At 47.0% G+C, this 14,969-nt stretch overlaps 1 protein-coding gene and 1 long non-coding RNA gene across 4 annotated transcripts in view; one reads left to right on the top strand and one right to left on the bottom strand.

Moving 5' to 3' along the window:
• The window catches only part of LOC309337391, a 201,374-nt gene extending 188,051 nt beyond the window's left edge, over positions 1 to 13,323 (top strand). The window contains exon 2 of the long non-coding RNA XR_014154246.1: positions 12,445 to 13,323. This is a non-coding gene — a long non-coding RNA (uncharacterized lncRNA). The remainder of the gene's footprint in view (positions 1 to 12,444) is intronic.
• Positions 529 to 14,089, bottom strand: LOC309336824 (uncharacterized protein). 3 transcript variants are annotated; one of them, XM_081853200.1, is made up of 9 exons: positions 13,680 to 14,089; positions 11,394 to 11,477; positions 9,914 to 10,108; positions 8,782 to 8,804; positions 8,567 to 8,679; positions 7,606 to 7,638; positions 5,470 to 5,561; positions 1,448 to 1,565; positions 529 to 1,239 (listed from the first exon to the last, which is right to left on the bottom strand). In XM_081853200.1, the coding sequence occupies exons 1-9, from the start codon at positions 14,052 to 14,054 to the stop codon at positions 632 to 634; spliced, it is 1,641 nt and encodes a 546-aa protein (XP_081709326.1). In that variant the 5' UTR covers positions 14,055 to 14,089; the 3' UTR covers positions 529 to 631. The 3 variants fall into 3 exon arrangements, with proteins under 3 accessions (XP_081709326.1, XP_081709324.1, XP_081709325.1); XM_081853198.1 differs by having other exon boundaries at positions 529 to 1,242; positions 13,680 to 14,088; XM_081853199.1 differs by having other exon boundaries at positions 529 to 1,242; positions 5,470 to 5,558; positions 13,680 to 14,086.
• Positions 14,090 to 14,969: the final 880 nt, after the last annotated feature.

The raw sequence follows: 14,969 nt of genomic DNA, 5'->3' as shown, positions 1-14,969 counted from the left end.
GTGACAACTTGATTCTACCTTATTCTCTGTATAATAATAAAACACTTGTCATCAATGGATAAATATGAATAAATCTGGAAGGAATATTTAAGCGATAAGGCAGACAGTGCTGGGAAGTAGGGGGAGGAGATGTGGGAAAATATTGTTAAAAAGGTGTAGTCATAGGTATATCAGTATTCAAATCTGAATTGTCAAATTGTGTTATTAGTGTTATGATGGTTTTTGTTGTGTCTTTTGCGGTTGTTGTTTGCATTGAAAAAATGATTAAATCAATTAAAATTAAACCCTTATCATGAATCTTCTTGGTAAAGTTGCTTTATAAAATCATATTTTTTTAGTGCTGGAAGGGACCACAAGGGTCATCTAGCTCAACCCCATGATGCAGGAATCTTTTGCCCAACATGGGGCTTGAACCCACAACCCTGAGATTAAAAGCCTCCTGCATCTTCATTCCAACTTCTTTAATAAGGACAAGCAATGGATCATGAATGGGTGCCTGATATCTCCTGGCACAGAAGACCAACGCTGTTTTCAACATTTGACCCATTTTATTGATTTTTCCAAAATCCCCCGAGCTCTACTGGATCGAGCAAAAGGTCAGCATTCATCCCGTCCCGCCGCACCCCTTAACTCAACTCCGTGACTTCTTCCCCATCACCCCTGCATGAGTCCTCTGGTGGATGGTGAGGTTCGAGGACCGGCTGAAGCGCTTTCCGCACTGGGGGCAGGGATAGGGCTTCTCCCGCGTGTGGCCCCTCTGGTGAATGGTGAGGGTGGTGCTGCGGGTGAAGCTTTTCCCGCAGTCGGCGCACCGGTAGGGCTTTTCCCCGGTGTGGGTCCTCTGGTGCGCGATCAGGTTGGAGTAATCGCTGAAGCGCTTGGCGCAGTAAGTGCAGCTGTAGGGCTTCTCGCCCGTGTGCAGACGGTGGTGGGTGATCAGGACCCCAAACTGCCGGAAGGTCTTTCCGCATTCGGGGCACGGGAAGCACTTCTCTTTCCCCTTCTGGGCGGCTGCCTTCGCACGGCCTCCCTTGGGCCACGCAGGCTGACCCGCGCCCGTCGCCAGATTAGTTCCTTGCCATCTTCCTGTCGCAAAGGCGGCTTGGCCTGCACCCACCCGCTCACGACTCTGGGGAGCGCTGCATTCTGACCGCGGTGGTCTTGTGGCGGGGAGTTCCGTCGGCTCGTGGCCGTTCTGCTGCAGGTTCTCTTCCTTGATTCCGCCCAACAGCGTAACGCCTGCTGGAATGAAAAGCGAACAAAGAAGCCAGGGGAAGAACAAGCAGGAGAAAAATGAGCTTAGATAACCATCGAATTGTACCCAACAATGCGTCCTCTAATTGTTGCTATAGACTCAAACTCCCATCATCCCGGTTCACTGGCCCTGATAATTGGGGCTGATGGGAGACCCCACCTCAGTGAAACAAGTGGAGTCTTGGACTCCTACCTGAAGGGATGCCAGCTTCCTCTTCTTTGATGGTCCTGGCGATGGCAGCAGTTGTGAGGGGCGAGTCCACCGGCAACTCCTCTGAATGTACTGCACTTCTCTTGCAGGCTGTCAACTCCTGAAACACCAAGAACAGGGATGGGAAATTTCAGACTGGCCCGGGAGGGGGGTGCAACTGTGGCCCCCAAATCTTTTTTATCTGGCCCTTGGTACTGTCCCCCACTGCCCCTGCTTTAAGAACATAAGAACTCTGCGGAAACAGTCTCATAGCTCCTTTAAATTCCTGGGCGTTTACCTTAGTGAGGACCTCACGTGGAAAATCAACATAACTCAGGTGGTCAGAAAGGCCCAACAGAGACTCCATTTCCTCAGGGTCTTGAGAAGGAATGTTAAACAACAATAATAATATTTTTTTATTTATACCCCGCCCTTCCTGGTTCAAAAATCAGGCTCAGGGCAGCTGACAACAAATTTAAAACACTTTAAAACACTTAATTATAAAGCAGCATAAAATACAGTATAAAAACATGAATAACAATAAAAATCAATTAGATAATTCCCAGGGCTAGCTGGCTGAATTGGTCCTACTTGGGCCAGCAAAGAGACCAGGGGAGAATTAGCTGTGGGGTCTCAGAGTGGGTAATCTTCATAAAAGGGGAGGGGAAAGGAAGAGAAGGGAAATAAAAGATCAGGCTGAATTCAAATTAAAGGCCAGGCAGAATAGCTCTGTCTTACAAGCCCGACGGAAGGAGGTTAAATCCTGCAGGGCCCTGGTCTCATGAGACAGAGCATTCCACCAGGTCAGAGCCATCACAGCAAAGGCCCTGGCCCTGGTGGAGGATAGTCTGACTTCCTTAGGGCCCGGGACCTCTAAACTATGGTTATTCATGGACCTTAAAGTCCTCAGTGGGGCATACCAGGAGAGGCAGTCCCGTAAATACAACAACTGATGAACTCCTTCTACTGGTCCACAACAGAAAGTGTCCTTTCATATTGTATCACAGTGTGGTATGCTGGCCTGACACCCACAGACAGAAAGTCTCTACAGAGGGTGGTGAACACAGCGCATGATATCATGGGCTGTCCCTCGAGTCCGCTGGATGACATTGCAAGGGATCATTGCCTTAGGAGAGCGAGAAAAATTCTCAGGGATGACTCACACCCCGGCCAGCACCTCTTTAATCTTCTACCCTCAGGCACGAGATATAGAAGTATAATCAGCCATACCAACAGGCTAAAAAATAGCTTCTATCCATGGGCTGTTAGGCTGTTGAATGAAAAAGTAACATAGTGAAATTGACTTGTGAGGTGGTGTGTTGTTTGATAAGAGATTGAGTGGGCAGGGGGCTTGTTTAATTTCATCGTGCTTAGGTTGTACAATGACAATAAAGGTATTATTATTATTTAGTCCAGAATCCTATTCCTACAGCAGCTGTCCACATGCCTGTGGCAAACCAGCAAGCAGGATTTGAATACTACCGTTGGTACATCACTCCGAGTAAGCTGGTCAAAATGTATAGGTGCCAGGACAAATTATGTTGGAAATTTAATGTGAAGAAAGGGAACTTCCTACATATGTGGTGGTCCTATGCTAAGGTTAAGGCTTTTGGGGATATTATCTACAATGAATTAAAAAAGATACTAAAATATAACTTCTGTAAAAAAACCAGAGGCATTCCTATTAGGGCTAATTGATGAAGAAATTTATTAAAAAGATGTAAATTTATTTATGTATGCCACAACGGCAGTGAGAATCCTCCTGGCTCAAAGGTGGAACCAGCAAGAATTGGAATGTGAATGATGGATTGAATGTGATAACCTGGCAGAGCCCCTTTGTGATATATGTGGCAAGGTTGGGAAAATTAATAGGACAGACCGAGGATAATTTTTTTAAGAAGGGGAGGAATGGCAGCTGTCCTTATGAGATATGACTCTTGGAGTGTGCAAAACCCACGTAGATGTTGTTTGTTCCTAACCTGCTTGTGAAGACTATCGGAGATTGCAAAGAAAGGAATACATGATAACAACAAGAAGATGAAGAAAGTAATAAAGAGACTATCTGGACAGATCTGGATAGAACTGTTTGATAAAAGCAGTAACAGAAGTGATGTTTTGATCCTCGTTCGGAGCTTGATGTATGGGTACCCCCAACAAAATTTTAAAAATTTGGCTGTATAATTTGGAAGTAATATGATTTGGAAATAATGTGATTGGATTGGCCTGTTAATAAAAATTATGTTTTTTTTTAAAAAAAGAAAAATATCAAAAGGACCGGAGCAAATTTATTAATTACCCGAAAGAAAATTGTACTCATTTAAAAAACGTTTGTAGCACTAATGTGAAATGTTTTGGAATGTGAAATTAAGATGTTGTTTTGTAAACAAGAATGTGATATTTTAAGGTGATTATAGGATAAAGAAATGATTACGGGAATGCGAAAAATATGTTCTAGACTATAGGGATGTCAGAAAGAGAGATAGAAGGAAGTCTAAGCTCATTTTGAGCAAATAATATAAGTTGTGAATATGTGTATTGAACTAAATTAAACATGGAAAAAATCAATAAAAATTATGTTTTTTTAAAAAAAGCAGGATTCGAACACAACAGCCCTCTCCCTTCCTGTGGTTTCCAGCAATTCAGAAGCATTGCTGCCTCCGACCAAAGAGGCAGAGCATAGCCATCAGGGTTAGTAGCCATCGATAGCCCTCTCCTCCATGATTTTCTTCAATCCTCTTTTAAAGCCATCCATGTGGGGGCCATCACTGCCTCCTGGAGAAGTGAGTTCGACAGTTTCAGTACGCGATGCATGAAAAAGTACTTTCTTTAATTTATCCTGAATCCTCCAACAATCATTGGATGTCCACAAGTTCTAGTGATACTCCATTCCATTCCCCGTGGTTTTCAGTTTCCCCACCAGCAGTCAGGGCCTTCTAGGTAGTGGCGCCCACCCTGTGGAACGCCCTCCGATCTAATGTCAAGGAAGTAAACAAACAACTATCCGACTTTTAGAAGACACCTGAAGGCAGCCCTGTATAGGGATTTTTTAAATGTTTGATGTTTTACTGTGTATTAATTTGTTGGGAATAGCTGGGGCAAATCAGCAAGATGGGTGACAAAATAAAATAATAATAATAATGTTGATGATGCATTCTGTGTTCAACTGAGAACACTTCCTTCTCAATGGTTTTGTGAAGCTCTCTCCTTTTACAGATCTTTTGTTGTACTTCTGCCAACCTTGGGGTTCCCCTTAACCTGCAGATACACCCCCACTTGTGTGGATGATGCTGTTTTTTTCCTCTACAGTGGTACCTTGGTTCTCAAACTTAATCCATTCCGGAAGTCCGTTCCAAAACCAAAGCGTTCCAAAACCAAGGCACGCTTTCCCATAGAACATAATGCAAAATGGATTAATCCGTTCCAGACTTTTAAAAACAACCCTAAAACAGCAATTTAACATGAATTTTGCTATCGAAGAAGGCCACTGATCCATACAATAAAAACAATAAACAATGTACTGCAGTCACACAATCAATCAATCAGTAGCTGAACTGGGTCCCACACAGTCACAAAAAAATAAGAGCCACAAGAACAAAAATGCAAAATAAATAACAAAAACGGACAGACCGCAGCGCAATACTCAAAACGGAAGTGTGGCACTCAAAACAGAGCACATTCGGCTTCCGAAAAAAGTTCGCAAACAAGAACGCTTACTTCCGGGTTTGCAGTGTTTGGGTTCCAAGTTGCTTGAGTACCAAGGTGTTTGAGAACCAAGGTACCACTGTATAAGGATCCACACTCACCTCTGAACTTTGGAAACAGAGAGAACGGTTAAGCAACATTTAACAGGGAAGGGTCTTAGCTCAGTGGAAGAGAATCTGGTTTGTATGCTGAAGGTCCTAGGTTCATCTTCATGCGGGGCTTGGGAGATGCTGCCAGCCAGTGTTGACAAGACTAATCTAGATGGACCAAGGGATCAGACTTCCCAGGTTCCTAATGCTTGCTGCTCTCTGAAAACCAGATACCTGGATCACGTCCGCTGCAGGTTTTTTGCTTCTGTTTTCCTGGGGAGAGTGGATCGGCACGGACTGAAGTGAGGGTGTTGTTCTGTGGCCTGCTTGAGCAAGAAGGGTAACGGGTGAGAATCTGGTCCATCAGAGAAGAAATACCGCATTTTTCGCTCTATTGGACGCAGTTTTTCCCCTCCAAAAATTGAGGGGAAATGTGTGTGCATCCTATGGAGCGAATGCAGGCTTGTGCCATAGCCACGCGCAACCCCTCCAGCAGGCAGAGGCTGCACGGGGCTATGGCTTCTTTAGCTCCATGCAGCCTCTCCCGGCAGGGAGGGATTGCGCAGGGCTAAAGAGGAAGCCAAAACAGCCAGCAGGCTCCATCCGAGAGGGAGAGGTTGTGTGCAGCCTGTACGCGGCTCTTTGGGGCTGGGGGGGGGGTAAAGATTTTTTTTACTGATTTCCCCATCTAAAAACTAGGTGCGCCCTATGGTCCTGTGCATCCTATGGTGCGAAAAAATACGGTAAATCTTAATCATTCTTGGGCTCTAACTCTAGAGACATGGGACGGGCATTTTATTCAGCACAGGAAGAGGAAGCAACATGGCTAGCCAAGGGAAGACAAGCCTTTGCTTGGAATATTCCACTGGGAATTCTGTTTGCTTGCAATTCCTCAGCTCCCCTGAACATCAATGGGTGGGAATAAATTTGGTACACATATCTGGGACACCATTTTTTACATTTCAAGGTCAAATGGCAGCTCAACCTCCCTGCCCCTCCCCCGCCTGCTTTCAAAGTGGGGGTGGGGGAAAGAGGAGAGAAAGCAGAATACAGTGGTACCTCAGGTTAAGTACTTAATTCGTTCCGGAGGTCCATTCTTAACCTGAAACTGTTCTTAACCTGAAGCACCACTTTAGCTAATGGGGCCTCCTGCTGCTGCCGTGCCGCCAGAGCCCGATTTCTGTTCTTATCCTGAAGCAAAGTTCTTAACCTGAGGTAATATTTCTGGGTTAGCGGAGTGTGTAACCTGAAGCGTATGTAACCTGAGGTACCACTGTACTGTGCAAAACGCCTTCCACAAATTATATAAACATACACACAACAGCGGAACAGGAATAGGGGTAAGGGTCCAGAACGAAGATGCGGACCACCCACCCTTTTATTCTCCAGTGGGGAGAGAAAGATCTAACCTACATATTTCCCCCTTGAAAACAGAAAGAGAGGTTGGCATGCGCGCTCAGAATATCAGTATTTTAAAAGCACATATCCTTTTGCACCTCTAGTACAGTCATACCTCTTGTTACGTTCGGTTCAGGTTATGTCTTTTCAGGTTGCGTCCCGCGGCGACCCAGAAGTACCGGAAAGGGTTACTTCTGGGTTTCGCTGCTCGTGCATGCACAGACGCTCAAAGTGACGTCACACACAAGCACAGAAGTGGCAAATCGTGACCTACGCAGACGCAGGTTGCGTTCTGCTCATGTTGCGAACGAGGCTCTGGAACGGATCCCATGGTACCTCAGGTTAAGTACTAAATTCGCTCCGGAGGTCCGTACTTAGCCTGAAACTGTTCTCAACCTGAAGCACCACTTTAGCTAATGGGGGCCTCCTGCTGCCGCCGCCCCACCGGAGCACGATTTCTGTTCTCATCCTGAAGCAAAGTTCTTAACCTGAAGCACTATTTCTGGGTAAGCAGAGTCTGTAACCTGAAGCGTATGTATTTTGTCCCTTCAGAGCATGCGGAATTTAAGACGAGCAAAAGTCAGGGATCCAGCAGTTACCATTTCAAAGGCGTATAGGAGCAACACAGATCAAGTGGGGAAATATATTATGTACAGTGGTACCTCGGGTTAAGTACTTAATTCGTTCTCGAGGTCTGTTCTTAACCTGAAACTGTTCTTAACCTGAAGCACCACTTTAGCTAATGGGGCCTTCTGCTGCGCTGCACCACCGGAGCACGATTTCTGTTCTCATCCTGAAGCAAAGTTCTTAACCCGAGGTAATATTTCTGGGTTAGTGGAGCCTGTAACCTGAAGCATATGTAACCTGAAGCATATGTAACCCGAGGTACCACTGTATAGCGAGATCAACCTCTCCATCCATCAGTGTCCTTTCGTGTCATCTAATGCCCCAGAGACAGCCATTGTCACATACCTATGTCTCCATCTACTTCCACGCAGAGATTCTCTGGAGGAAGAGAAAAAAAAAGGTTGTAATCGAAACTCGCTTCCTTGGGAGAAAGCCCCATTGAGCTCAGTAAGGACTTACTTCAGCGGGTGGGGTGGGAACATGCATAGTCAAGGAGGGAGGAGAATTAAACTTTTGCAATAGATGGGGTTGTAAATGATTGCTATAATTTACGAGACAAAACAACCCTTATGGTCTGCTGATCTAGGCGACTGAGATTGGATCTTTCTGTAAGAAGAGTCAAGAATGGAACCAAGGGCTTGGATCTGAACTCAGCAGCACAATCTCATGTGTTTATTCAGAAGTCGGTCCGCCTGGTTCACACACAATACTAAACCATGGTTATATGAACCATGGCTTAGCAGTATGTATGAACCCAGCCCTAGCTATGGTTTGTTTACTGTCAACAAACCAGTCTGAAACAAAGGTTTGCTGTTAGTAAAGACAAAGCAAATTTTGTAAGATTGTAAAGCTTGGCGTTATGTGGAAACCCAGCACTTAACCATGGTTTGATTCACCACACCAGCTGCTGACGCTCACCAAACCACAAAGGGATGAGGCGAAAGCAGCTGGAGACAAACCTAACTTTGGAGAAACAAGCGATGGTTTGTTTGATAATCTGTGGGACAAGTTGTGGTTAAATTTGTGGCTCAGCATGATGGGCAAACCATATCAGCTCATAACGCAGACGCTCCCAGCAGAGCTTTTCCGAAAATAACCCTCAAGCTGCCCAGCAAACTAGGTTTTTTTGGTTTTTTTAACATTTGGAATATCAGAGTTGAAGAGAGTTGTAGCCCAACAACATCTAAAGAGCACCATGCTGGCAGACTCCAAAAGCCACAAAAATCAACCCCACCCACATGGCTGCAGGTATCACGCAAATAACACAAGTCCCATGAGGCAGTGCCGCAACAAGACTCCTGTTTACCTTTGAATCGCAGCAGCGCCTCCTGCAGGATGGCCCGTTTCTTGGAGAAGTTGCTGAGTCTCTGCTTTAGCTCTGCTACTGTGAGGTCTGTCTTCAACATGCCATCTTCCATGCTGAAGAGTGAGGAAGAAGAGAGATGATCCCAAAACCCAACATCCATTTCTCTGCTTGTTACAAACCCAGCAGAGATGCAGAGGGAAGGGGCCAATATTTACCTGCTCCTTGTTCTTCCAACACCCTAAAAGGAAAGATAAAAAGAGGTTTATGCACGCATGAATCAGGGAAGCATACCTACCAGAATGTGGCAGCTAGACTGGTGACTGGGAGCGGCTGCTGAGGCCATATAACACCAGTCCTGAAAGAACTACATTGGCTCCCAGTACATTTCCGAGCACAATTTGAAGTGTTGGTGCTGACCTTTAAAGTCCTAAACGGCCTCGGCCCAGTATACCTGAAGGAGTGTCTCAACCCCCATCGTTCAGCCCGGACACTGAGGTCCAGCTCCGAGGGCCTTCTGGTGGTTCCCTCACTGCAAGAAGTGAGGTTACAGGGAACCAGGCAGAGGGCCTTCTCGGTGGTGGCACCCACCCTGTGGAACGCCCTCCCATCAGATATCAAGGCAATAAACAACTATCTGATTTTTAGAAGACATCTGAAGGCAGCCCTGTTTAGGGAAGTTTTTAATGTTTTATTACTTTATTATTATTAATAATAATAATATTCTGTTGGGAGCTGCCCAAAGTGTTTGGGGTATAAAAATAAATTATTATTATTATTACCACTATTACTATGATGATGATTATTATTACTTCAAAGCCACAAATATGGACCGTTATGAAAAGTGGCAAACACTGGGCCATCGTTAAAAGTACAACAGCACTACAAAAAGTAGGAACCAGCTTCCGAATTGAATGAGACACTCATGCTACATTCAGACATTATAAAGCACAAATACAGTGGTGCCTCGCAAGACGAAATTAATCCGTTCTGCGAGTCTCTTCGTCTTGCAGTTTTTTCGTCTTGCGAAGCACGGCTATTAGCGGCTTAGTGGCTATTAACGGCTTAGCGGCTTAGCAGGTTTAAGAAAAAGGAAACAAACTCGCAAGAACTCGCAAGACGTTTTCGTCTTGCAAAGCAAGCCCATAGGGAAATTCGTCTTGTGGAACGACTCAAAAAACGGAAAACTCTTTCGTCTTGCGCGTTTTTCGTCTTGCGAGGCATTCGTCTTGCGAGGTACCACTGTACAATTACAGTATTCTTATTTAAATCACCAGCATGTTTCAACCAGGAAAAAGCACCTGGTTGGAGCTTTAGCCTCAGGTTCCCCACCTCTGTTGCAGAACTTACAGGCGACACTTGGCCGCGCTCCCTGTACGGTTCCTGCTGCAGAGGATCCTCACGAAGCGTTTTGGGGGCTCCCTGGGCGATGTCTCTCTTGAGTTCTTCCCAGTGGTTCCGCAAACGCCTCTCCTGCTCCTCCAAAAACCCACGCAGCTCCTTCCATTGCTGGGTGAGCTGCTGTCCTTCCACTTCCGCCTGCTTCTGCAGGGACAGGATCGAGCAAAACAAATTGAACGTGTGGCAAAGGAGAGTTCCTGGAAGAAACACCAAGGCAGCATTCCCCAGCATAGCTCTCAGGCCTTTCAACAGCTGCCTGGCAAACAAGAATTCAGCAGGCGAGGCTCCTCCTAAGACACAGTTAACCTGCGGGGAAACTCCCCAGGCTAAATTTCTACCTGCAACATGCAACAGCCAGCAGAGAGATGGGGCACCAGGAGCCGTTCAGGTGGAACAGGAAAAATCTACTGGATGCAGCCAGCATGGCCAATGGTCAGAGATGGTGTGGGGAGCTGTGATGGACTGGCTGGATACAGAGGAGTGGTGGGAGGCACCCGCTGTGGAACCCCCAGGGGAAGAAGACTAAGAGCCAGGGGAGTGGTGACAATGAGGGCGAAGAGGGAGCAAACCGGGAGATGGTGGTGTCAGAAGCTGAAGGGGCAACAGGATTCAGTGAGCAAGAAGAGGCTGTGGCAGACAGCAGTTCAGAATCAGAACCTTGCAACTCATTCAGGAAAGGTCTACTGGGAAGAGTTGCTGCTAGGCCCGCACTGTTTTGGTTTCTTTGAATAAAGGGTCGACTCCACTGACACTACTGTTCATTTATTGCTGACCCACTCCCGGCTCCAGCTTCTAACGACAAACACCCAGAGCCCCAGGCTCCCTGTCTCTGAGTTAGAGCATCAGGGCAAAGACAGGTCCAAATGCCCTCTCAGAGCCACGGAGGTCACTGGGAGACCTTGAGCCAGTCACCATCTCTCAGCCTAACCTACCTCACAGGGTTGTTGTGAGGGTGGCAAGAGATGGCAGGGAATTGCACACTTCCCTGAGTTCCTTGAAAGAACAGTGGTGTGTGTGTGTGTGTACAGTGAACGCTTGGGTTGCGAACATGATCCATGTGGGATGCACATTCGCAACATGCAGCGTTCACAACTCGCAGCGGCGCATCTGCGCATGCGCCGATTGCGATTCGGCACTTCTACGCATGTGCAAAGTGCAATTTAGCGCTTCTGCACATGTGCGACCGCCGAAACCTGGAAGTAACCCGTTCCGGTACTTCCGGGTTTTGGTGGTCTGTAACCTGAAAAAATGCAACCTGAAGCGTTTGTGACCCGAGGTGTGACTGTATAGAATTCAACAAGGGTGGCCAAATGCAAAAGCGGTTGTGGCTTCCGCACCGTTAATCACTGTACAGAAGAGGAAATTTATTGTGCAAGTGACGTTTTTGCCTCTGGCTACCCTACTTGCAAATCTGATTTAAAATACCTACCAGTAGTTCCTCTCTCTGCTTTTCTTCAGTGGTGCTGGCTTCTCTCTCCAGCTTCAGACCAGACTGGTCCACCACCAGCTTTCCCTGAAAGACAGATGTGGTTATTTTTGTGAACAGCTGCACAAAGCGCTGCCAACTCTCAACACCACGCCGTGCTCTCACGTCTTTAGCAAATCTCTGCTGATTTCAAATGTTCAGGGTGCTGTTAGCTAGGCGGTTTTATTTCTCTGGTCACGTAGCAACCCTGGCTATAAGACGTTTCAAAGATCATCTGCGGGAGCCTGATGACTGGTCCCCATGTCAATGAGAAATTGTTCCTTCAATGTAAAGGTAACGGGACCCCTGACAGTAAAGTCCAGTAGCGGACGACTCTGGGGTTGCGACGCTCATCTCGTTTTACAGGCCAAGGGAGCCAACGTTCGTCTGCAGACAGTTTTTCCGGGTCATGTGGCCAACATGACTAAGCCGCTTCTGGCGAAACCAGAGCAGCACATGGAAACGCTGTTTACCTTCCCGCTGGAGCGGTACCTATTTATCTACTTGAACTGTGTGCTTTCGAACTGCTAGGTAGGCAGGATCTGGGACTGAACAACGGGAGCTCACCCTGTCGCAGGGCCTCGAACCGCCGACCTTCCAATCGGCAAGTCCAAGCAGCACAGTGGTTTAAACCACAGCGCCAGTCGTGTCCCTTCCTTCAATGTAGTGGGCCCAATTCTATGGAACTCCCTCCCAGGAGAAGCCAGGCGGGCACCTTCCCTGCAAAGTTTCAGGTGTCTAGTCAAAGCAGCTTTATTTCAGGAGGCCTTTGCACCATGAATTCTATTCTAATTCTCTGATGCTTTAAATTTTGCACGTTGCATGTTTTGTTTATTTTATTTTTTTGTAAGCTGCTTTGACAGGCACATGAAAAGCAGGGCATGATTTTTAAATAAATCCCAGCAGTTTGTGGTGATCCTTGGACCTGTTTGCCACTGCTCATTGGGGGGACCAGGGGACCACCATTCTGGCTGCAACACTATAAACCAGAGATGAAGAACCAGTAGTCCTCCAGTCGGACTCCAACTCTCATCAGCCCCAGCTAGCACAGCCAAGGGTCGGCAATGATGGAAGTTGGAGTCCAATAACACCTGGAGAGCCACAGATCAGCTCCCTTGCTAGGCACACTTATCTTAAAGGAATCCCTATTGAAAGCAAAACAATTTACATCTGACCAGGCATGTAAGGTTAGCATTAGCCAAGGATTGTTTGGATCAGGCCGCAGCTTACAGCTCAGAGGCATATTAATAAGCAATAGGTAGGGGAAGCCCAGGATGTTGTAAAGAAGTTCCCCACGGCAGGTAAAAGCTTCATTCACCCAGAGTTCCTCCAGACATTTGCTTATGTATAGACTTTGATCACAGTGATAGATACCAGCAAGGCAAGGCTATTTGTTCCCTTAACCCAATAATGTCTTTGCATATATATTTTTTAAAAAACAACACATTATGACAATATTGCTGCTGGCTTAAAATGTTGCCCAGTTTTTCAGCAAAAATCAGAGCCAAAATAGAATTTTGAAAAGCCTGGCAGGATGAGGCCAAAGGCTTATCTCAGGCATAGGCAAACTCGGCCCTCCAAATGTTTTGGGACTACAATTCCCATCACCCCTGACCACTGGTCCTGTTAGCTAGGGATGATGGGAGTTGTAGTCCCAAAACATCTGGAGGGCCAAGTTTGCCTATGCCTGGCTTATCTGGTCCAGGATTCCGCACTCACAGGGGCCAAGCCTCTTGGAAGCCAGCAAACAGACCTGGGGAGAACAGCAGCAGTTCTCCCCGCTTGAAATTCCCAGTATACTGCCTCTGACAGCGGGAGACAGAGCAAAGCCATTGTTCTTTTGTTTTATGGCTCAGGACGCTTCATTGCCAAGTGACCCGGATATCCCCCCCCCCCGGAAAAAAGAAACAAATACTATTATAGATATCTAGATGCGTGTTTTTTCTGTTTCTTTTTCAAGGACAGCTGGAAACTTTTGAGATCCTGGCGACTGCAGCCGCCTCCCAGTTTCAACACAGACACATCCAAAGCATAGCTGTCAACTTTCCCCCTTTTTAAAGGGAAATTCCCTTATTCCGAATAGGATTCCTCGCGAGAAAAGGGAAAAGTTGACAGCTATGGTCCAAAAGCTGGAAGCAAGAGGCAGACCTCAACCCCCACAACCCCCCCACCGCGCAGGACCACCGAGGTTTCTTAAACCCCGCCACGCAGCTTCCACCCACCCCATCCCGGAGTATCTTTCCTGCTCACAGACATTCCCCCAAACACCCCCGCCGCCGTTCCCACGATCGAGGCCGAACCAGGCGCAATGCTGGACGACGATCCTCCGTCCACGGAAGCGGGGGGTCTCTCTCCCTCCAGAGGCGGCTGCGTGGGGCCGCGGCGGGGGCTCCGGAGGCGCTCGGCCAGGCTGGCCAAAAGCGGGCTGGGCTGCAGCAGGCGATGCAGCGGGAGCAGCTGCCGGCAGAGCGGGCAGCGCAGGCTCCTCTCCAGCTGCCCCCAGCAGCGGCTCACGCAGGCCCGGCACAGGTTGTGGCCGCAGCCGGACACCATCACCGGGTCCCGGAAAAGGTCCAGGCACACGGGGCAAGAGAGGGCGCCCCGAAGGCCTCCCAGATCGGCCATGGCCGCAGTTTGGAAAGCACAAAAGGATCCCTGGGAAACAGGGTGGGAATTGGGGGAGGTGGGCGGGGCCTCCTGTTAGCCCCGCCCTTTCGGGTGGAGGTGCTTAAGGGGGCGTGGCAGGCATCGCCGCCGCTGAGTTTTCATCGTTTCCCCCACGTCCGCGCTTTGCGATCGTTTAGTGCGCTTTGGAATTTGGGAAGAACGCGGCTGGATCAGGCCAATGGCCCAGCCAAGGCCAGTCAGTGCCGGATTTACGTATAAGCTAAACAAGCTATAGCTTAGGTCGGGGCCCCCCAAAAAATTTAAAGGGAAAAAAACCTGGATGTACACTTCCAAAATATAAGATAACAAAACAAAAAGAAAATCCCACAATTGCATTGTACAGGTTAAAACACTTGAGTTCATATTAATAAAGCTATTTATAATTATTAGTAGTTTGCATCCTATATTTACATCTATTATTTCATGTTATAGCAAGTTTCTAGAGACCAGTCTTTGTAAACTGTGTTTCTCAAGGAACTTTTGTTATTGCCAAATTCCAATGTGTTTGCATTATTAAGTTTGTTATGAATAAAGTATAATTTTAAGTTAGAGCTTAATCATTATTTCACTATTAATATACTTCTTAATTGTATTTCAGTTCAACAATTACTTTGATAAAATACATATTTTCTTATGTGCAAATGGCTTTAGATACCTATTAGGTCCATCAATTACCCTATAGCATATATTCAACACAAAAAACAGTGGCAATTTGTTTTTGACAATTTGTTGTTGACAAAGGACAGCTGGACATTTAAAGGGCCCCATTACCTTCAGTAGCTTAGGGCCTCATGAAACCTAAATCTGGCCCTGGCCAGCATCCTGATCTTGCAGTGGCCGACCAGTGGGAAACCAGTGAGCGGAGCAGGAGCA

This window comes from Podarcis erhardii (genome assembly GCF_964252035.2).
Source record: "Podarcis erhardii genome assembly, chromosome: 2".
NCBI lineage: Eukaryota > Metazoa > Chordata > Lepidosauria > Squamata > Lacertidae > Podarcis > Podarcis erhardii.
The sequence above is the reverse complement of the archived record's forward strand: the minus strand, read 5'-3'. Positions and strand labels throughout refer to the sequence as shown.